We start from the raw sequence: 22598 nt of genomic DNA on the forward strand, positions 1-22598 counted from the left end.
AGGCCTACACGGGAGAGAATGGGTCTCAGTGGTCGGTGTGCACCCTGTGAAAAAAATCTGGGACCTAGCGGTGCATTGTGGGAACGCCATGTTGTCAGTCCATTTTCACCATGCCTCTCGGTAAGAAGTTCCTCACTCCTCGGCGGATTGGAGGTCTTTTGTTCCCAAGTGATAGCTCTAACAGCGATGAAAATGTCAGTGACAGTGAATTCAAGGGTTTTCAAGTGAGTGTTACCGAAAAAAGTGCCCAGGATAACGTAAATAGTGACGAAAACCCAGATGACCCACAACCTTCGACCTCTGGTGCTGTGCCGGCTTGTTCACATTCACCTTCGCCTGTACCAGGACGAAAGAGGAAACTATTTGGTCGTGTACAACACCCTGATGATAGCAGTGATAGTGATAGTGATTTCAAGGTCATTGAAAGCAGTTCTAGTGACAGTGAGAGTGAATATTCCCCAGTGAAGCGCCAGTATGTACGACGTAGCATGCGGTCTGGTAGTGTTTCATATGTTGTTCCAAGGGGAAGGAGAAACTCTGGGAGCACATCCCATGGCCCAACACCACGACCTGATAGTGAAGATGACGATATTGTAACGATGGGTATGAATGGTGACAGTGAGGGAGGAGGCAGTGGTGGTGATAGTGAGGGTGGCACGGCCCATGTGGCACCATCACCGGGCCACGCTACTAGCCACGCGGCTGACTCAGCAGAACAACCAGCCTCACCCTACCCCACACTGCCACAACCTGCACCACCACAACCTGCACAGCCACAACCACGGTACAATATCCAGACCCCACCAGCAGACCGCATCTGGGATTGGCAGGACGGTGACGAGTTTGTTCCCAGTCCCCATGACTTTGATGAAACACAAAGTGGAATAAAGCCATCTTGTCCACTTGGGAACAATGCCAGTGAACTGGACTGCTTTGAGTTATTCTTCGATGAACCCCTGATGGACATCATTGTCAGGGAAACCAACACATACTGTGAATACACCATGGCAAATACAATTCTCTCACCAAAATCACGGCTACACAAGTGGAAGGAGACAACTGTGGCAGAGATGTACCTGTTTTTTGCCACAATAATGCTTATGCCACATGTGTATAAGCACACTGTCACCACATACTGGACAACAGATCGCCTGATTTCAACTCCAGGTTTTAGTGACATTATAGGTGTCAATCGTTTCCTGATACTGTTGCGTATGTTACACTTTTCAGACAAAACCAGGCCTGACAGAAGCGACAGGTTATATAAGATAAGAAATGTGTTTATGTACCTGAAACAAAAGTGCTGCATGTATTTTTATCCCTTCAGGAAGCTTGTTATTGATGAGTCCTTGATTTTATTCAAAGGAAGACTCTCATTCAAGCAATATATACCAAGCAAGAGGAAACGCTTTGGTATAAAGCTATTTGTACTGTGTGATTGCAGAAGTGGTCTTGTTTTAGATATTATTGTGTACACTGGCAGTAATACTTTGAGAGATACCATGAAGTTATTGGGTATCTCTGGTGATGTGGTTCGAACAATGATGGAACCATATCTTGGTAAGGGGCATATGTTATTTACTGATAACTGGTACACAAGCCCCTTACTCAGTGATTTCTTGCGAGTGAACTTGACAGACGTGTGTGGCACAGTGCGTGGTAATCGCAAACATATGCCAAGGTTCGACGCTGGCACTCGCAGAGGTGAGGTGCAAGCCTTTGCTGCCAATGACATCATGGCATTTCGGTGGCATGACAAACGTGATGTCACATTGTTGACATCAGTTCACACAAACGAAATGGTACCCAGTGGCAGGGACAACAGAGAGACCAATGAACCCATTCTAAAGCCTGCAGCTGTCATGGACTACAACCTCAATATGCGCTTAGTGGACAAATGTGACATGCAGATTGGGTTTGCAGACTGTGTACGCAAGAGTTATAAGTGGTATATCAAACTTTTTTTCCATCTTGTTGATATCTCTATGCTAAATGCTTATAACATATACAAGTTGAAGACCAACAAAACACCAAAATATGGTGAATTTTGCCTGTCAGTAATCAGACAAATAATTGCAAAGTACAAAGGAGCAACTCCTGCAATAGACCAGCGCCCACAGACGTCATCTCGTTTGAGGCCTGGTGATCACTACCCCATACAACTGCCTCCTACTACTGCCAAGAAAAATGCTCAGAAGAGGTGTTATGTATGTATGCATACCACAAAACGCCCACAAACACGCAGAGACACTCGTTTTATGTGTGAGGAGTGTGAAGTGCCCCTCTGCATATACCCATGTTTCAAAGAGTTCCACAAGCTGCAGCAGTTCTAGGAACGTGGTTAGTGACTGTACATATGTATATATATTATGGAACACTAGTAATAAACATTGTTTTGTATTGTTTGTTTGTGTAAACAAAGTGTATACACAAACTAATAGTGATAAAGTTTGTTCTGTTATTGTGTTGTAAATAATGAGTGTATATTTGAACAATGCACCTTACATTGGTCTCACAGGCCACATAAGTTACCTGGAAAAGAAAAATATTGAAAAATGCAAGAAACCTTTGAATTAGAGTAAATAAAAGAATACCGGGTGGGCGGCAGTCGCCGCTGTTGCCGTACGCACGTCAATTTCTGCAAACTTTGCGGCTCAATATCTTGGTAAGTACTGATGGCAAAATTTTTTTTTTAGGCTTAAAACACTAGTAAAAATATTCCTAACATTTTCATAAGAAAAAATAATTTTTTTTTTTTTCGAATATTTGGCGACATAGAATGACAGTTTCAGAGAGGGCCCTGAAACAGTCAAAGGGTTAAATCTAACAAACTTATGAAGGTTATTCATTATACATATGAAAGCTGCCAAATGAATGACCAATACAAGTGAGGTACCACAGTAATTAATCTCTCTTCTTTATCCCTTTCTCCATAGGAGTGCTCTTCAGCATTGAGGTAACCAGTGTATACTTCGCTGTCAGGAACTACTGGCGAGGGTTCTTTGCTGCTGTATGTGGCGCCATGATGTTCAGACTGCTGGCAGTCTGGTTCAACGATGAAGGTATTCACACTGTTGTTCTCTTGATGAAGTCATGTGCATATGATAATGCATCAACACACTTTCATATACTGTAGTTTTTCAATTTGAACTTAAATTATTCCAGTAAAACACAATATGTACTTTATGACATTTTACTGAGATGAACTATTGACCCACCTAATTTTCATCTTCGTTATTTCCATTTGATCGAGTAACATTACTGCATGTGACAATACACCCATCTCTACGCCTTGCATCTCTCCACTACGCTATATACTACATGCTCTCTATTTTTGTCCATCTCTGTGAGAATACAGTCCCTGGTGAACGAAACATCTCAGTAAAATTCCATGAACCACATATTGTGTCTTTTAACATAGTTGTCAGTATATTCTATCCTTGATATAAATAACTTACTAAAGATCATTGAAAAAATTATATTTTGCAAACAATAGGATGAGACTTAGTTTAATGGATGAAAAATCTGCCCTCATTTAACAATGTGAAAACCATAAGTTTTTCATTTCTTGCAGAATCCTGTATGGCTCAGTTAAATAATGAAGGTCATCCAGGATGATTAATATGTTAAATTAGATTTAAAATTGTTGGCATACATAAGATAGTAACAGGCCGTGAAAATTGCTCATAAGAGGGATAAATCAAACTGAAGAAATACTGTATGTGTTCTTGATAATGATCTGTTTGCTGTTTATGGTGTTTACCAACAAGGTTGGTCATTAATGTACTGTATCAGGTAAGCAGTACAGTAATAGATATGTTGGTCCCTCACTTGACCAAATAACATTCAGGTTTCATCTTAGTATAACATTGCTAATTATGTAAACAAACTACTGTCTTGTGGAGATGAACACAAACCTGGCTTAACCCTTTCAGGGTCTGTACCATAGATCTACGGCTTTACGTTGAGGGTCCAAACTGTAGATTTATGCCATGAGCTCAGCTCACTCTGATAAGCTGTGAGTGGTAAATTTGGGCCTAAATATGAGAGAATACATCTATTTTTCATAAATTTTCCATCAAATTTCATACTTTTTGTTTTATTACCTTCAGAAAAAGATTCTCTACAATTTCATAAGAAAAAAATAAAAAAATTATTTTTTGAAAATTCTTGGACACTGTGCACACTTTGAAATTTGGCATCTGGACCCTGAAAGGGTTAACTCTGACTTTGCAAACTTGGCTTGACTGTGCAGCCTTGGTTTGACTTTGTAATCATACCTTGTTTCTCTGCATTCTTGACTTGACTCTGAAGTCTTAGCTTGGCTTTGTCTACATTCTTGACTTGACTCTGAAGTCTTAGCTTGGCTTGGTCTACATTCTTGACTTGACTCTGAAGTCTTAGCTTGGCTTTGTCTACATTCTTGACTTGACTCTGAAGTCTTAGCTTGGCTTGGTCTACATTCTTGACTTGACTCTGAAGTCTTAGCTTGGCTTTGTCTACATTCTTGACTTGACTCTGAAGTCTTAGCTTGGCTTGGTTTACATTCTCGGGTTGACTCTGAAGTCTTAGCTTGGCTTGGTCTACATTCTTGACTTGACTCTGAAGTCTTAGCTTGGCTTTGTCTACATTCTTGACTTGACTCTGAAGTCTTAGCTTGGCTTTGTCTACATTCTTGACTTGACTCTGAAGTCTTAGCTTGGCTTTGTCTACATTCTTGACTCGACTCTGAAGTCTTAGCTTGGCTTGGTCTACATTCTCGGGTTGTCTACAGTCTTGTTTTTACTTTATGCAGTCTTACCAACTCTCACTACCATAGTTTTTCTGCATGTTTTCTTTCAGGAACAAGTAAAAAAATCCCTCAGAAATGGTTTCTTTAGTAAATATTTGGCTTATTCAAGATCTGTTATTCACTGAGTTACCCAGACATTGCAATTTGTCAGTATTATATACATCATAGAGCATATTATGTGGGGGTGTACCAAAGTATTGGTATTGGTGGGTATCAGCTAATTTTGATGGCACTGGTATTGGCCTATAACTAAGTATTGGTTAATTTTAGTGGTATTGGTATTGGCCAGTATTTGTTAATTTTCATGGTATCTGTATCAGCCTAAAATTGAGCATTTGTATCTGCAAAATTTTTGGTATTGTTCCATCCCTAGTACCATATTGTGAGTTTATTTTTGATATGGTAAAGACCCAGCTGTTACTTACCCTCTGATTGGGTCATCATGTAATGAAGATCCTAGTGAGAAGACATTTTTCCTTGCAGAATAAAATCCCCCATCACCATCTCTCTGATATACACATAGTGTACTGTGTTATTACTGGTAGCCTAACACTAACATTTATAGAGGAATGATGTGTTTAACTGTCTCTGATATTTGTACTGTACATTGATCCCACTTTAATCAGATATTCTTGTTTAGGTAACTGAAGCGGCTTGAAATATTTTTACCTTCTAAGGAGGGATCCTTCATGCTGGTGAGGGGTGCTTGATTCAAGGAAATGGAGCTGCTCTACCCTTTTTCAGATCAACTCTGATTGCCTCCCATTCCCCAGGCATTGTATGACCCCAACAGGTTTAGTGTTTCCCCATGGCTATAATAATAATGTATTATTTCATAATTTTTTTTCTTAAAGTGTACAGGCTTTACAAGATGGCAGATTCTTGGAAAACTAGATGCATTTCAATTGCTGCACAATCCAAGAAAGATATCCCTCCATATTATATAACATCAGTCCCTTGTACCTCAGTGCATGCAATAAAAATAATGCAGAGTGTGGCACAAGTTTTTAATGCAGTTGAATATTAGTGCTGAAGGTTTGAGGTGAATCAGGAGAGACATTTACAAGTTATCACATGGAAACTAATCTTCAGATTTCTTCAGTAAAATTGATAAATTAGGACATATACAGCCTAAAACTAATTTAAATCCAAACTACATGAGCACATTAATTTGAAGCTGCTCTGAAATTGCATTATCAAGTTAATAGTGTTGAAGTGCTGAAGCCAGTCAGATGAGGCACACAGAAATTATCCCATAAAAACCAGTATTTAAATTTTTCCAACTCCGCTTGAAAAAGCAAATTCAGACCTACACCAGCAAAAATAAATCAAAACTTTTTTCTAAGACTGGTATTTAAAGTTGGTAATTAAGTTATTAGGCTTTGCTTACATTACATACAATTCTTTTTAAATGATCTTGAGGGCATACAGATGTTATTGGCACAAAAAAGTACATGAGTGGGTTATCCTAGGCCAATCTACATAAATTTAGATTCCCACTTATTTCTGAGTGCATCAGCCATTAAAAATTGATGCCTCTAGGAATTAGCAGGATTCAGGTTTGATCCAAGGAGGGGGGAGAATAAATCCACTTCCGTAAATCAAAAGCCTCTCACCAGCATCATATCATAATTTAGTGTGTAGATACCATTGGTACAATGGTATCTACACACTACACTAAAAATAGCAACCTGCTTCACAGTAGGATACACCAGTGTTGAAGTTTTGAAGTTGATCAGAAGATTCACTTTTTGCCATCGACTAATTAGAAGACATCTTTTCTAAACATTTGAAGCTATGCTGCTAAGGGCTTTGGAAGTTATTTGGAGCCATTCCAGGATGCTGGGAATGAGTTCAACAACTTATGTTAACCCTTAAACGGTCCAAACGCATTACCTGGAGTTTACCTGGAGAGAGTCCCGGGGCTCAATGCCCCCGCGGCCCGGTCTGTGACCAGGCCTCCTGGTGGATCAGAGCCTGATCAACCAAGCTGTTACTGCTTGCTGCACACAATCCAACGTACGAGCCACAGCCCGGCTGGTCAGGTACCAACTTTAGGTGCTTGTCCAGTGCCTGCTTGAAGACAGCCAGGGGTCTATTGGTAATCCCCCTTATGTATGCTGGGAGGCAGTTGAACAGTCTCGGGCCCCTGACACTTATTGTATTGTCTCTTAATGTGCTAGTGACACCCCTGCTTTTCGTTGGGGGGATGATGCATCGTCTGCCGAGTCTTTTACTTTCGTTGTGAGTGATTTTCGTGTGCAAGTTCGGTACTAGTCCCTTTAGGATTTTCCAGGTGTATATAATCATGTATCTCTCCCGCCTGCATTCCAGGAAGTACAAGTTCAGGAACTTCAAGCGCTCAAAGTAATTGAGGTGTTTTATCTCCGTTATGCATGCTGTGATGGTTCTCTGTACATTTTCTAGGTCAGCAATTTCACCTGCCTTGAAAGGTGCTGTTAGTGTGCAGCAATATTCCAGCCTAGATAGAACAAGTGACCTGAAGAGTGTCAGCATGGGCTTGGCATCCCTAGTTTTGAAGGTTCTCATTATCCATCCTGTCATTTTTCTAACAGATGCAATTGATACAATGTTATGGTCCTTGAAGGTGAGATCCTCTGACATGATCACTCCCAGGTCTTTAACATTGGTTTTTCACTCTATTTTGTGGCTGGAATTTGTTTTGTACTCTGATGAAGTTTTAATTTCCTCGTGTTTACCATATCGGAGTAAATGAAATTTCTCATCGTTGAACTTCACATTGTTTTCTGCAGCCCACTGAAAGATTTGGTTGATGTCCGCCTGGAGCCTTGCAGTGTCTGCAATGCAAGACACTGTCATGCAGATTCGGGTGTCATCTGCAAAGGAAGACATGGTGCTGTGGCTGACATCCTTGTCTGTATCAGATATGAGGATGAGAAACAAGATGGGAGCAAGTACTGTGCCTTGTGGAACAGAGCTTTTCACCATAGCTGCCTCAGACTTTACTCTGTTTACTACTCTTTGTGTTCTGTTTGTGAGGAAATTATAGATCCATCTATCAACTTTTCCTGTTATTCCTTTAGCACGCATTTTGTGCGCTATTACGCCATGGCCACACTTGTCGAAGGCTTTTGCAAAGTCTGTATATATTAAGTCTGCATTCTTTTTGTCTTTTAGTGCATCTAGGACCTTGTCATAGTGATCCAGTAATTGAGACAGACAGGAGCGACCTGCTCTAAACCCGTGTTGCCCTGGGTTGTGTAATTAATGGGTACCTAGATGGGTGGCGATCTTGCTTCTTAGGACCGTTTCAAAGATTTTTATGATATGGGATGTTAGTGCTATCGGTATGTAGTTCTTTGCTATTGTTTTACTGCCCCCTTTGTGGAGTGGGGCTATGTCTGTTGTTTTTAGTAACTGGGGACGACCCCTGTGTCCATGCTCCGTCTCCATAGGATGGTAAAACCTCGTGATAGGGGCTTCTTGCAGTTCTTGATGAACATGGAGTTCCATGAGTCTGGCCCTGGGACAGAGTGCATGGGCATGTCATTTATTGCCTGTTCGAAGTCATTTGGCATCAGGATAACATCAGATAGGCTTGTGTTAATGAAATTCTGTGGCTCTCTCATAAAAAATTAATTTTGATCTCTGACTCTCAGTCTGGTTAGCGGCTTGCTAAAAACTGAGTCATATTGGGCCTTGAGTAGCTCACTCATTTCCTTGCTGTCATCTGTGTAGGACCCATCTTGTTTAAGTAGGGGCGCAATACTGGATGTTGTTCTTGACTTTGATTTGGCATAAGATTTCATTTATGGCTTTTAGTTCTTCCTGCAATTCCTGACTCCTATAAGATTCCTTTAGCTTAAGTTTGATGTTTGCTATTTCTCTGACCAGTGACTCCCTACGCATTTCAGATATATTGGCCTCTTTTAGCCGCTCTGTTATTCTTTTCCGTCGCCTGTAAAGGGAGCGCCTGTCTTTCTATTTTACATTTACTCCTCCTTTTTCTTAAAGGAATAAGCCTTGAGAATACATCGAGTGCCACAGAATTAATCTGTTCTAGGCATAAGTTGGGGTCTGTGTTGCTTAGTCTATCTTCCCAGCTTATATCGTTTAGTACTTGGTTTACTTGGTCCCTCTTTATGTTCTTGTTATTAAAGTTGAATTTGGTGAAGGCCCCCTTGTGACTAATCTCATTTTGTCGGTGTGAGGCTCAGCGCATACATGTCTGAACCTTGATTATGTTGTGATCTGAGTATATTGTTTTTGATATGGTGACATTTCGTATCAGATCATCATTGTTAGTGAAGATGAGGTCTAGTGTATTCTCCAGTCTAGTGGGCTCTATTATTTGCTGGTTTAAGTTGAATTTTGTGCAGAGATTTAAAAGCTCGTGTGTGTGTGAGTTCTCGTCAGAGCTGCCTCCTGGTGTTATCACTGCAACAACATTATTTGCTATATTCCTCCATTTTAGGCGCCTCAAGTTGAAATCCCCTATGAGCAAGATGTTGGGGGCAGGAGCTGGCAGATTTTCCAGACAGTGGTCAATTTTTAACAACTGTTCTTGGAATTGCTGGGACGTTGCATCCGGAGGCTTGTAGACTACCACAATGACTAGGTTTTGGTTCTCGATCTTTACTGCTAAAACTTCCACTACATCATTTGAGGCATTAAGCACGTTTGTGCAAACTAGTGACTCTGCGATATACAGGCCAACCCCCCTCCCCCCTTTTGCCTGTTTACTCTGTCGCATCTGTATAGGTTGTAACCTGGGATCCATATTTCGTTGTCCAAGTGATCCTTTATGTGGGTCTCTGTGAAAGCTGCGAACATTGCATTTGCCTCTGCAAGCAGTCCACAGATGAAAGGTATTTTGTTGTTTGTTGCTGGCTTTGACCCTGTATATTTGCAAAGAAGAATGTCATTGAACTGGTGGTATTGGTGTTACTGGAGGACTCTTTTTTCCGGCACTAGTATCTGTATCTGTTGGTTTAGAGTGGAGGCCATCGACTGTGGTTCCACTCCAGAAATGACTGGATTTGGCGTACGATTTCTGCCATTTCCTGCCAGTTTTTTTTCCTTCCTGGCACTATATATACGTTCTCTCATGTAGCGCCCCAAAAGTATATATACTTTTCATTTGTCATTTATTCAACATTGGGAAGATAGGCCCGAGTCGCCTAGACATGAGAGAATGGGTGTACGCACTCAGTGTGCGCCATATGAAAAAATTGGGGATGCCTGGGTACCACATGCTCTTTTTTCCTGTAAAAAAAAACAATTGTTTAATTTCTCAAAATATTTGGGGCGCTGCGCAGGTGAACGTATATATACGTTTGGACCGTTTAAGGGTTAAAGGTGACATACATATGCAGATTGTTTCAGGATTCTTGCCCTAGTTACCATACACAAACATAGAAAATTTGAAGTTCATCAGATGAAGCTTTCTCAAGGTACGAATGAAATAACGAAAATTTGGAGGAAGAAAAAAATTCTGACAATCACTTGAAGGTTCCCCTTTGGGGATTCCTAATTACTATTCCTTTAAGTCTTAAAATTTATTTAATCCAGATTGATTCTATTATATATTTTTTTAATATTTTATTTTATTTATAAATAGACTGAAGTACCATATATGTGGAACTTACTGTTGTGTTGATGCAGATGTGTAATAGTTTTTGGGTCAAAATAGCCTTCTTTTGAATGCTTAATTAACTTCAGTAAATTCCATTAATAGAATGTGTAAAAGTATGCACAAGACTTAACATATTTATTTTCCTGTGTATGTTAGTGTGTGTGGTCTACTAGCAAGTCTTTGTACCCCCCTCCAGCCACGCTGACTCCGCTCTTCAAGACCTCCTTTAATGTGGACATTCCATTCGGCCCTCAGGAGCTGTTACTATACTCTCTGATCGGGTAAGGTGGCCAGTCTCTCTGCTGAGGCTGCCACACACTGCCCGCCACATGCTGCCTATGCCTTTTAACGGTGTAGTCTGTTCTCACGTTATTCACGCATGTCCCTATAAGTTTGAACCTGAATCTGCTGGCAGTTCTTAATTTGTACTAATATTATGCCGCTGTTTTTGCTTGCTTGTTTTCTTTGGATTGTCTACAGGTCTGCATCATACTAGTGTGTACAGTATTAAGGATTATAAGTAGGAACAATTGTGAATGTATTAGAATACATTTCTAAGACTTACTGAACCTGTATAACATGAAGATGGGCTGCAGTAATAAGGCACACTGCCCAGGCCAGAAAAAATGTGTTTCTTGCAATTAATTTTGATTGTATTGATTTTATACTTTATTTTCTGGTTTAAGCTGTAATTTCTGCTACTGAGGCTGGTCCTGGTGCCATTTACCTTTGCTGCTATCACTGTGGTTCATTAGGCCCTGCAGGACATACCTGTATAGTTCTCTGGGGCCCTGGCAGTAACTAAGCTTTCCTGGGAGTTACTCCTTACTATCAGTTCCTGTTATCCTCCTATATTGAACATCACATTATTCATGATGATAGGGGTATCATCAGTCATTCAGCAAAACTCGATTCATGTCCTTCACCAGCAGTAGAACTTAAAGTTCATCAAATTTCATCAGGATCTTGGGAATTATGCAAGTGGTTATTTGTCAGTGTGGCTGAGATCCGTCTTGATCGCCGAGGAGTTTAGTGTATTTTGGATCTGCTGGTACCAATAATGTCTGGTACATATCCAATGGCTCACTTACTATGAAGGATACTTGTGTTTGATGTCCTTTTATTCTTATTCCCAGAAACCTTGACTGCTCTCTTCAAGACTAACTTCAAGGTGGGGTACCCGTTCGATCCACAGGAACTTTTCGTCTTTGCTCTGACTGGGTAAGCAGAAGTACTCTAATCAGCTCCTTCATATTTCTTAAGTATCATTATTTACACAAAAGGTGTATGTCATCTTTTAGTATTTTATATCAGACATTATGTCTTTCTTAAATTATATCTATAGTTATTATTTTAACTATTGAATTAAATGCAGTAATTAGGTAGTAGGTTGGTAGACAGCAACCATTCGGGGAGGTACTACCGTCCTATCAAGTGAGTGTAAAAAGGAAGCCTGTATTTGTTTTACTTGATGGTAGGAGTGCTGGTGTCTTTTTTCTGTCTCAAAACATGGAAGATTTCAGGTACGACTTGCTGCTTCTACTTATACTTAGGTCACACTACACATACATGTACACATTTATGTATACTCACTCATCTGAGTTTTCTTTGATTTTATCCTAATAGTTCTTGTTCGTGAGGCAGTAGGTAAAATGAAAGGGGGTAAGGCAGCTAGGATTGATGGGATAAAGATAGAAATGTTAAAAGCAGGTGGGGATATAGTTTTGGAGTGGTTGGTGCAATTATTTAATAAATGTATGGAAGAGGTTAAGGTACCTAGGGATTGGCAGAGAGCATGCATAGTTCCTTTGTATAAAGGCAAAGGGGATAAAAGAGAGTGCAAAAATTATAGGGGGATAAGTCTGTTGAGTATACCTGGTAAAGTGTATGGTAGAGTTATAATTGAAAGAATTAAGAGTAAGACGGAAAATAGGATAGCAGATGAACAAGGAGGCTTTAGGAAAGGTAGGGGGTGTGTGGACCAGGTGTTTACAGTAAAACATATAAGTGAACAGTATTTAGATAAGGCTAAAGAGGTCTTTGTGGCATTTATGGATTTGGAAAAGGCATATGACAGGGTGGATAGGGGGGCAATGTGGCAGATGTTGCAAGTGTATGGTGTAGGAGGTAGGTTACTGAAAGCAGTGAAGAGTTTTTACGAGGATAGTGAGGCTCAAGTTAGAGTATGTAGGAAAGAGGGAAATTTTTTCCCAGTAAAAGTAGGCCTTAGACAAGGATGTGTGATGTCACCGTGGTTGTTTAATATATTTATAGACGGGGTTGTAAGAGAAGTAAATGCGAGGGTCTTGGCAAGAGGCGTGGAGTTAAAAGATAAAGAATCACACACAAAGTGGGAGTTGTCACAGCTGCTCTTTGCTGATGACACTGTGCTCTTGGGAGATTCTGAAGAGAAGTTGCAGAGATTGGTGGATGAATTTGGTAGGGTGTGCAAAAGAAGAAAATTAAAGGTGAATACAGGAAAGAGTAAGGTTATGAGGATAACAAACAGATTAGGTGATGAAAGATTGAATATCAGATTGGAGGGAGAGAGTATGGAGGAGGTGAACGTATTCAGATATTTGGGAGTGGACGTGTCAGCAGATGGGTCTATGAAAGATGAGGTGAATCATAGAATTGATGAGGGAAAAAGAGTGAGTGGTGCACTTAGGAGTCTGTGGAGACAAAGAACTTTGTCCTTGGAGGCAAAGAGGGGAATGTATGAGAGTATAGTTTTACCAACGCTCTTATATGGGTGTGAAGCATGGGTGATGAATGTTGCAGCGAGGAGAAGGCTGGAGGCAGTGGAGATGTCATGTCTGAGGGCAATGTGTTGTGTGAATATAATGCAGAGAATTCGTAGTTTGGAAGTTAGGAGGAGGTGCGGGATTACCAAAACTGTTGTCCACAGGGCTGAGGAAGGGTTGTTGAGGTGGTTCGGACATGTAGAGAGAATGGAGCGAAACAGAATGACTTCAAGAGTGTATCAGTCTGTAGTGGAAGGAAGGCGGGGTAGGGGTCGGCCTAGGAAAGGTTGGAGGGAGGGGGTAAAGGAGGTTTTGTGTGCGAGGGGCTTGGACTTCCAGCAGGCATGCGTGATCGTGTTTGATAGGAGTGAATGGAGACAAATGGTTTTTAATACTTGACGTGCTGTTGGAGTGTGAGCAAAGTAACATTTATGAAGGGATTCAGGGAAACCGGCAGGCCGGACTTGAGTCCTGGAGATGGGAAGTATAGTGCCTGCACTCTGAAGGAGGGGTGTTAATGTTGCAGTTTAAAAACTGTAGTGTAAAGCACCCTTCTGGCAAGACAGTGATGGAGTGAATGATGGTGAAAGTTTTTCTTTTTCGGGCCACCCTGCCTTGGTGGGAATCGGCCAGTGTGATAATAAAAAAAAAATAGTTCTTGTTCTTAGTGCTTTTCATTTCATATCCATGGGGAAGTGGAATAAGAATCTTTCCTCTGTAAGCCATGCGTGTTGTAAAAGTCAACTAAAATGCCAAAACAATGGGCTAGTAACCCCTTTTCCCATATAGCTTACTAAAAAAGAAAAAGAAGAAAATTGTCAAAGTGGGATGTTTGAATGTGCGTGGATGTTATGTGAATGATAAGAAAAAGATGATTGTGGATGTTATGAATGAGAAGAAGCTGGATGTCCTGGCTTTAAGTGAAACAAAGCTGAAGGGGGTGGGAGAGTTTCAGTGGAGAGGAATAAATGGGATTAGGTCAGGGATTTCAAATAGAGTTAGAGCTAAAGAAAGAGTAGCAATAATGTCGAAAAATAAGTTATGGTAGGAAAAGAGGGAATATAAAAGTATAAATTCAAGGATTATGCAGTGTAAAATAAGGGTTGGGTGTAAAAAATGGTTATAGTAAGTGTTAATGCACCTGGAGAAGAGAGAAGTGTAGAGGAGAGAGAGATTTTGGGAAATGTTGAGTGAGTGCTTGTGAGAGTACTTGTGGTTGGGGATCTCAATGCTAAAGTGGGTAAAAATGTTGTGGAGGGAGTAGTAGGTAAATTTGGGGTGCCAGGGGTAAATGAAATGGAGAGCCTTTAATTGAGCTATGTGTAGAAAGAGGTTTGGTAATAAGTAATACATATTTTATGAAAAAGAGGATAAATAAGTATACAAGGTATGATTTAGCACATAATGAAAGAAGTTTGTTAGACTATGTTTTGGTGGATAAAAGGTTGATGAGTAGGCTTCAGGATGTACATGTTTATAGAGGGGCAATGGATATATCAGATCATTATTTAGTTGTAGCTACACTTAGAGTAATTCAATTCAATTTCAATTCAATTCAAAGTTTATTCTCTATAATTAAGAGGTAGATGGGACAAAAGGAAAATGGCAACAGCAAGTAAGAGAGAGGTGAAAGTGTCTAAACTAAGAGAGGAGGAAGTTAGGGTGAGATATAAGCAACTATTAGTAGAAAGGTGGGCTAATGCAAATATGAATAGTGGGGGGGGGGGGGTTGAAGAGGGTTGGAATAGTTTTAAAAATGCAGTATTAGAATGTGGGGCAGAAGTTTGTGGCTATAGGAGGGTGCGTGCAGGAGGAAAGAGGAGTGATTGGTGGAATGATGAAGTAAAGGGTGTGATAAAAGAGAAAAAGTTAGCTTATGAGAGGTTTTTACAAAGCAGAAGTGTTGTAAGAAGAGCAGAGTATATGGAGAGTAAAAGAAAGGTGATGAGAGTGGTGAGAGAGTGCAGAAGGAGAGCAGATGAAAGAGTGGGACAGGCACTGACAAGAAATTTTGCTGAAAATAAGAAAAGATTGTGGAGTTAAACAAGTTAAGAAAGCCTAGGGAACAAATGGATTTGGCAGCTAAAAGCAGAGTAGGGGAGTAAGTAGATGGGGAGCTGGAGGTATTGGGTAGATGGCGGGAATATTTTGAGGAACTTTCTAATGTCGATGATGAAAAGGAGGCAGTAATTTCATGCACTGGTCAGGAAGGTAAAACATCTTTTAGGAGTGAAGAAGAGCAGGATGTGAGTGTGAGGGAGGTGCCTGAGGCATTACGTAGAATGAAAGGGGGTAAAGCAGGAGGAACTGATGGGATCATGACAGAAATGTTAAAAGCAGGGGGGGATATTGTGTTGGAGTGGTTGGTATTTTTGTTTAATAAATGTATGAAAGAGGAGAAGGTACCTAGGGATTGGAAGAGAGCATGTATAGTTCCTTTATATAAATGGAAGGGGGACAAAAGAGATTGTAAAAATTATAGGGGAATAAGTTTACTGAGTATACCAGGTTATTATTGAAAGAATTATAGGTAAGACAGCGAGTAGGATTGCAGATGAGCAAGGAGGCTTTAGAGTGGGTAGGGGATATGTAGATCAAGTGTTTACAATAAAGCATATATGTGAACAGTATTTAGATAAAGGTAGAGAAGTTTTCATTGCATTTATGGATTTAGAAGAGGCATATGATAGAGTGGATGGGGAGCAATGTGGCAGATGTTGCAAGTATATGGAATAGGTAGTAAGTTAGTAAATGCTGTAAAGAGTTTTTTATGAGGATAGTGAGGCTCGGGTTCGGATGTGTAGGAGAGAGGGAGATTACTTCCCGGTAAAAGTAGGTCTTAGACAGGGGTGTGTAATGTCACTATGGTTGTTTAATACAGTGGACCCCCGCATACCGTTGGCCTTACATAACGTTAAATCCGCATACCGATACATTTTATCGCTAAGATTTTGCCTCGCATACCGCTAAAAAACCCGCTCAATGCTGTTCGTCCGAGACGCATCTAATGTGCGGCCTGAGCCAGCCTCACATGTTCCGCCGCTGGCATTGTTTACCAGCCAGCCTCCACGGTAACATCCAAGCATACAATCGGAACATTTCGTATTATTACAGTGTTTTTGGTGATTTTATCTGCAAAATAAGTGACCATGGGACCCAAGAAAGCTTCTAGTCCCAACCCTACAGCAATAAGGGTGAGAATTACTATAGAGATGAAGAAAGAGATCATTGATAAGTATGAAAGTGGAGTGCATGTCTCCGAGCTGGCCAGGTGTATAATAAACCCCAATCAACCATCGCTACTATTGTGGGCAACAAAACGGCAATCAAGGAAGCTGTTCTTGCCAAAGGTTCAACTGTGTTTTCGAAACAGAGATCACAAGTGATGGAAGATGTTGAGAGACTCTTATTGGTATGGATAAATGAAAAACAGATAGCAGGAGATAGCATTTCTCAAGTGATCATAAGTGAAAAGGCTAGGAAGTTGCATGAGGATTTAATTAAAAAAATGCCTGCAACTAGTGATGATGTGAGTGAATTTAAGGCCAGCAAAGGTTGGTTTGAGAGATTTAAGAAGCGTAGTGGCATACATAGTGTGATAAGGCATGGTGAGGCTGCCAGTTCGGACCACAAAGCAGCTGAAAAATATGTGCAGGAATTCAAGGAGTACATAGACAGTGAAGGACTGAAACCTGAACAGGTGTTTAATTGTGATGAAACAGGCCTGTTTTGGAAGAAAATGCCAAGCAGGACCTACATTACTCAGGAGGAAAAGGCACTCCCAGGACATAAGCCTATGAAAGACAGGCTTACTCTGTTGATGTGTTCCAATGGTAGTGGTGATTGCAAAGTGAAGCCTTTATTAGTGTATCACTCAGAAACTCCCAGAGTGTTCAGGCAAAAGAATATCCTCAAGGCTAATTTGTGTGTGCTGTGGAGGGCAAACAGTAAGGCATGGGTCACTAGGGACTTTTTCTATGACTGGTTACACCATGCATTTGCCTCCAATGTGAAAGATTACCTAACTGAAAAGAAATTAGACCTTAAGTGCCTCCTGGTGTTAGACAATGCCCCTGGTCATCCTACAGACGTGGCAGAGCGACTTTATGGGGACATGAGCTTCATTAAGGTGAAGTTTTTGCCTCCTAATACCACTCCTCTCCTGCAGCCCATGGACCAGCAGGTTATTGCAAACTTCAAAAAACTGTACACAAAAGCTCTGTTTGAAAGGTGCTTTGTAGTGACCTCAGAAACTCAATTGACTCTAAGAGAGTTTTGGAGAGAGCACTTTAATATCCTCAATTGTGTAAACCTTATAGGTAAGGCTTGGGAGGGAGTGACTAAGAGGACCTTGAACTCTGCTTGGAAGAAACTGTGGCCAGAATGTGTAGACCAAAGAGATTTTGAAGGGTTTCAGGCTAACCCTGAGAGGAGTATGCCAGTTGAGAAATCCATTGTGGCATTGGGAAAGTCCTTGGGGTTGGAGGTTAGTGGGGATGATGTGGAAGAGTTGGTGGAGGAGGACAATGAAGAACTAACCACTGATGAGCTGCTAGATCAACTTCAACAGCAAGAGGCCAGACCTGAGGAAACTGGTTTGGAGGAGGGGAGAGAGAAATTGAAGAAGTTGCCTACTACAAAGATTAAGGAAATCTGTGCAATGTGGCTGAAAGTGCAAACCTTTATGGATGAAAATCACCCTCACACAGCTATTGCAAGCCGTGCTGGTGACTATTACACTGACAATGTTGTGAAACACTTTAGGGAAGTCATAAAGGAACGAGAGGTACAGGCCACTATGGACAGATATGTTGTGCGACAGAAGTCCAGTGACTCTGAAGCTGGTCCTAGTGGCATTAAAAGAAGAAGGGAAGTAACCCCAGAAAAGGACTTGACACCTCAAGTCTTAATGGAAGGGGATTCCCCTTCTAAACACTAAGACTCTCTCCTCCTCTCATCCCATCAATCATCACCAGATCTTCAATAAAGGTAAGTGTCATGTAATTGTGCATGCCTTTTTCAGTTTGCGTGTATTAAAATTAATATTTCATGTGGTAAAATTTTTTTTTTTCATACTTTGGGGTGTCTTGCACGGATTAATTTGATTTCCATTATTTCTTATGGGGAAAATTAATTCGCATAACAATAATTTTGCATAACAATGAGCTCTCAGAAACGAATTAATATCGTTATGCGGGGGTCCACTGTATATTTATAGATGGGGTTGTGAAAGAAGTAAATGGTAGGGTGTTGGGGAGAGGGGTGGGATAAAATTATTGGGAATCAAGTGCAAAGTGGGAATTGACACAGTTACTTTTTGCTGATGATATTGTGCATTTTGGAGATTCTAAAGAAAAGTTGCAGAGGTTAGTGGACGAGTTTGGGAGGGTGTGTAAAGGTAGAAAGTTGAAAGTGAACATAGATAAGAGTAAGGTGATGAGGGTATCAAGCGATTTAGATGAAGGAAAATTGGATATCACATTAGAGAGAGGAAGTATGGAAGAAGTGAATGTTTTCAGATATTTGGGAGTTGACGTGTCAGTGGATGGGTTTATGAAGGATGAGGTTAATCATAAAATTGATGAAGGAAAAAAAGGTGAGTGGTGAATTGAGGTGTATGTGAAGACAAAAAATATTATCCATGGAGGCAAAGAAGGGAATGTATGAAAGTATCGTGGTACCAACACTCTTATATGGGTGTAAAGCTTGGGTTGTAAATGATGCAGCAAGGAGGTGGCTGGAGGCAGTGGAGATGTCTTGTTTAAGGGCAATGTATGGAGTTAATAAAAGTACTAGAGGGCTGAAGAGGGGTTGTTGAGGTGCTTTGGTCATTTAGAGAGAATGGATCAAAGTAGAATGACTGGGAGAGCATATAAATCTGTAGTGGTAGTGGAAGGAAAGCGGGGTAGGGGTCGTCCTTGAAATGGATGGAGGGAGTGAGTAGAGGAGGTTTTGTGGGCGAGGGGCTTGGAATTCCAGCAAGCGTGCGTGAGCATGTTAGATAGGAGTGAATGTAGACAAATGATTTTTGGGACATGACAAGCTGTTGGAGTGTGAGCAAGGTAATATTTAGCTTAGGGATTCAGGGAAACCAGCTATTTTTATATAGCTGGACTTGAGTACTGGAAATGGGAAGTACAATGCCTGCACTTTAACCCTTAAACTGTCCAAACGTAGATATACGTTTGCTCAAGTAGCGCTCTGAATGCAGATCAACGTTTTATTTTTCATTCCTTCAAATTTGGCACAATAGGCGTGAGTCGCATAGACATGAAAGGATGGGTCTGTGCACTCAATGTGCACAGTATTAAAAAAAATCTGGGAGCACTTAGTACCTTGTGGGAGCACCAGTTCAATTGAGCTCCAGCTAGAGCAAATAGCATGGCAAACACCAGGGATTCACTGATGCCATGTTGCATTAACACTCCCATTTTAAGAGGAAAGTAAAAACAGGTTAGGCAATAATAATAATAATAATATTTTATTAGGACATGATACATAGTTATACAAGGTATTATAGTAGTTGGGTGTACATGTGGGTGTGAGTTGGATCTGACTAGCTTGCGCTACGAGGTCTGATGTTATGCTTCTTCCTTCAGTGGATATGACCTGACTAGGTGAGTCATTGGTCTAAGCTGGGGGGGGACATGGACCTGCCTTACATGAGCCAGTAAGCCTGCTGCAGTGTTCCTTCTTTCTTATGTTCTTATGTATTCGGCAGACTGGCTGGCTGCCTGGCTTGCTTTGGCTGTCTCTCTGTCTATATCTCTGTCTATCTATATCTTTGTCTCAGTTATTATACATAGTGTAAATTGCCTAGGATAACCCAAAAATTTCAGGCAAAGATAGACAGACATATAGATAGATAGACAGACAGACAGACAGACATAGATAGATAGATAGACAGACATGTTGGTGTGTATCAGTGAAAACAAGTAAAGACAGGGGGTTTCCCCGAGCGCCCATTTATCAAATGTCACTGGGCTGTCAACAGATGTCATAACACCCTTCTTCAAGGAGTTTGATATAGGTATACTCCAGGCAGACAGAAATACAGATAAACAGAGACAGGCAGACAGACAGAGACAGATAGATAGACAGGCAGACAGACAGTTAGATAGACAGAGAGTCAAGACATGTTTGTGTGTAACAGTGATAACAAATACAGCGAGGGTTAGTTGGAGCAGTGGGCATTTATCAAATGTCACTGGGCTGTCAGCAGTATAAGGATGCCTTTCATAACACCATGCTTCAAGGTATATGCCAGGGTATCTAAAACATTGCTGGAACCTATAAATACTTTGTATATATTTCTAGACAATAGAAAATAACCCAAGCAGGTGTAAATGTTCACCTGTCAATGTGATTGTGACTACATATTTGAGTACAATTTCGGTACCTAATATTAGTGTCAGAACAAAGATTGGCTATGAAATCACAAGAACTATTATCAGTTGTAATTATCAGAACATACAAAAAATATATAAATTAAAATAAAAACGAGACAAAACGGTATATCGGCAACACTTCTACAAGTGGCAGGAGTCTCCCTGCCTTGGTGGAAGACAGTTGACTTGTTGAAAAAAAAAAAAAAAGTTTGATATCATCATGTGTTCACCAGGTTTGTTAAGAAAATATCGAACACTCCATTTTGGATACGGGGCGGATAATAAGAACTTTCAAACCAGAGAATTATATCCAGTGGTGACACTTTTCAAATCACTAGTGCTCTCTCTGTCTTAGAGTGCTGTTCAGTGTTGATGGCTCCATGCAAAGCAGGTGAGATGTCAAAGCTGGAACAGATACATAGATCATTTACTTCCACAGAGTCAGTACAGCCATTGAAGTACTAAATATGTACTCTTTGAAGCAAAGGAGAAATACATGATAATGTACATGGAAAATACTAAAGGCCCTAGTCTCTAAACCTACAGTAACAACATCCTGGAATGAGAGATATGAGGAAATGTAAAACAAACCCATAAACACTATACCATCATCCAGGAGTTTAGTAAAACAAACCCAGTGAACACTATACTTTCATCCGGGAGCCAAGGCTATTCACCATTCTACCAGATGATATCAGAAATACTGCCAGAACAAGTGTAGAAGTCTTCAAAATAAAACTCAACCATGCTGTACTGGATATGTGATCCAGCAGGCTACTAACAGGAAGAACCTAGTTGACCAGTCAAGCACCAGAAAAGCCTGGCCCCAGGTTGGGCTTTGGGAGTAGGAATACTCTTGAAACTGGTCACAGGTAATGTATAAGTGTGGTAGAGAGGGAAAGTGGTGGAAGGGATGGGAAGGAAGTTATAGCAGCTGAGTGGTAGTGCATGTTGTGGTATGTAGGTGGAGGTGGTTAAAAGCTGGTTATGTAATGGTGGTAATTTTAGTGATGGTGGTGACATATAATGATGGTGGCTGGAGGTAGTGGTGTTTTTTTTTTTTTTTTCTAAACAAAATTAGATACATCAGCAGTGTGTTGCTACCCTATTCTGTATGACAATTACACAGTGAGAACTGGTGGTAGCAGTTAGTGATAGTGGGTACTGGCAGAGAGTGGTAGCAAGGAAAGTGATGATATGAATGATGGTAGTAGTGGGTGGTGGTTATTGTTGTTTACATAGCTTTATAATGTGCCTGATACCCGTACTGTAGGAAGGACTTGAAATATTACAGATGCACATACATCTAAAGCCTGGATGTTAACTTGACTTTGTACACTTGCTGTCTGGTTATTCTCTTAATAAGCTATTGTGAAGGCTATTTTATGGTTTTAGAGCTTTAACCTCATGTCATTGCTAGAAGTAAGTTTTGTACCTGTAGGGTGAGAAGTACAAGCAAGTTTCTTTACACCTTTAACCCCCTGTTTACTAAGTGGTGTATATACACCATAGGAGTTAGCCAACTGTTGTGGGTGGCACCATGGTGGAGGAGTATACCTTATTTAATGCTGTGCTTTAACACAAGCTGAGGTGGGATAAAAAATCTTAGCCTGTACGTCCAGCTGTGTAAAAAAACTCATTCTTGGTGTGCCAGGGTGTCTATGTACTGAAAAAATCTAAAAACAGTACATTGGGCTGTTTTCTATTGTTAATTTAATTTCCTTCTCTATTTCCTTTTTAAAAGCCACATTGTTTAATCATAATTACCATACACAGCGGTGTTCACTCGTTAGAAGAATGGTAAGCATTGCTTACCCTATAAAAAGTCTTTATCTTCAGAATTAAAATATCTCTTTGAGTTAAATATTATTCAGGTGTACATAGCATTCTGCATTTTTATTTATATTTTTGCTAATTTAAACTTGGTGTAAAAGACTTAAAACTTTTGAAACTTGTCATGGGATTGTTTGATACGTGAAAATCTATATTAGGGATACTAAGCATTGGATCTGCAGTATCAATATCTGCCAGCTTGCTTGGTGGCTGAAAGGATTGAT

General features: G+C 40.5%; 1 protein-coding gene across 6 annotated transcripts in view; it reads left to right on the top strand.

The window, feature by feature from the left end:
- The window catches only part of LOC128696371 (chloride channel protein 2-like), a 411833-nt gene that overhangs the window by 250635 nt on the left and 138600 nt on the right, over window positions 1-22598 (top strand). For all 6 annotated transcript variants that reach the window (XM_070092470.1, XM_070092468.1, XM_070092467.1 and 3 more), the window contains 2 exons: window positions 2937-3062; window positions 11546-11630. In XM_070092470.1, coding sequence (XP_069948571.1) covers window positions 2937-3062; window positions 11546-11630 — 211 coding nt within the window. The remainder of the gene's footprint in view (window positions 1-2936; window positions 3063-11545; window positions 11631-22598) is intronic.

The sequence above is a fragment of the Cherax quadricarinatus genome, chromosome 39, assembly GCF_038502225.1.
Source record: "Cherax quadricarinatus isolate ZL_2023a chromosome 39, ASM3850222v1, whole genome shotgun sequence".
In the NCBI taxonomy this organism is placed as follows: domain Eukaryota; kingdom Metazoa; phylum Arthropoda; class Malacostraca; order Decapoda; family Parastacidae; genus Cherax; species Cherax quadricarinatus.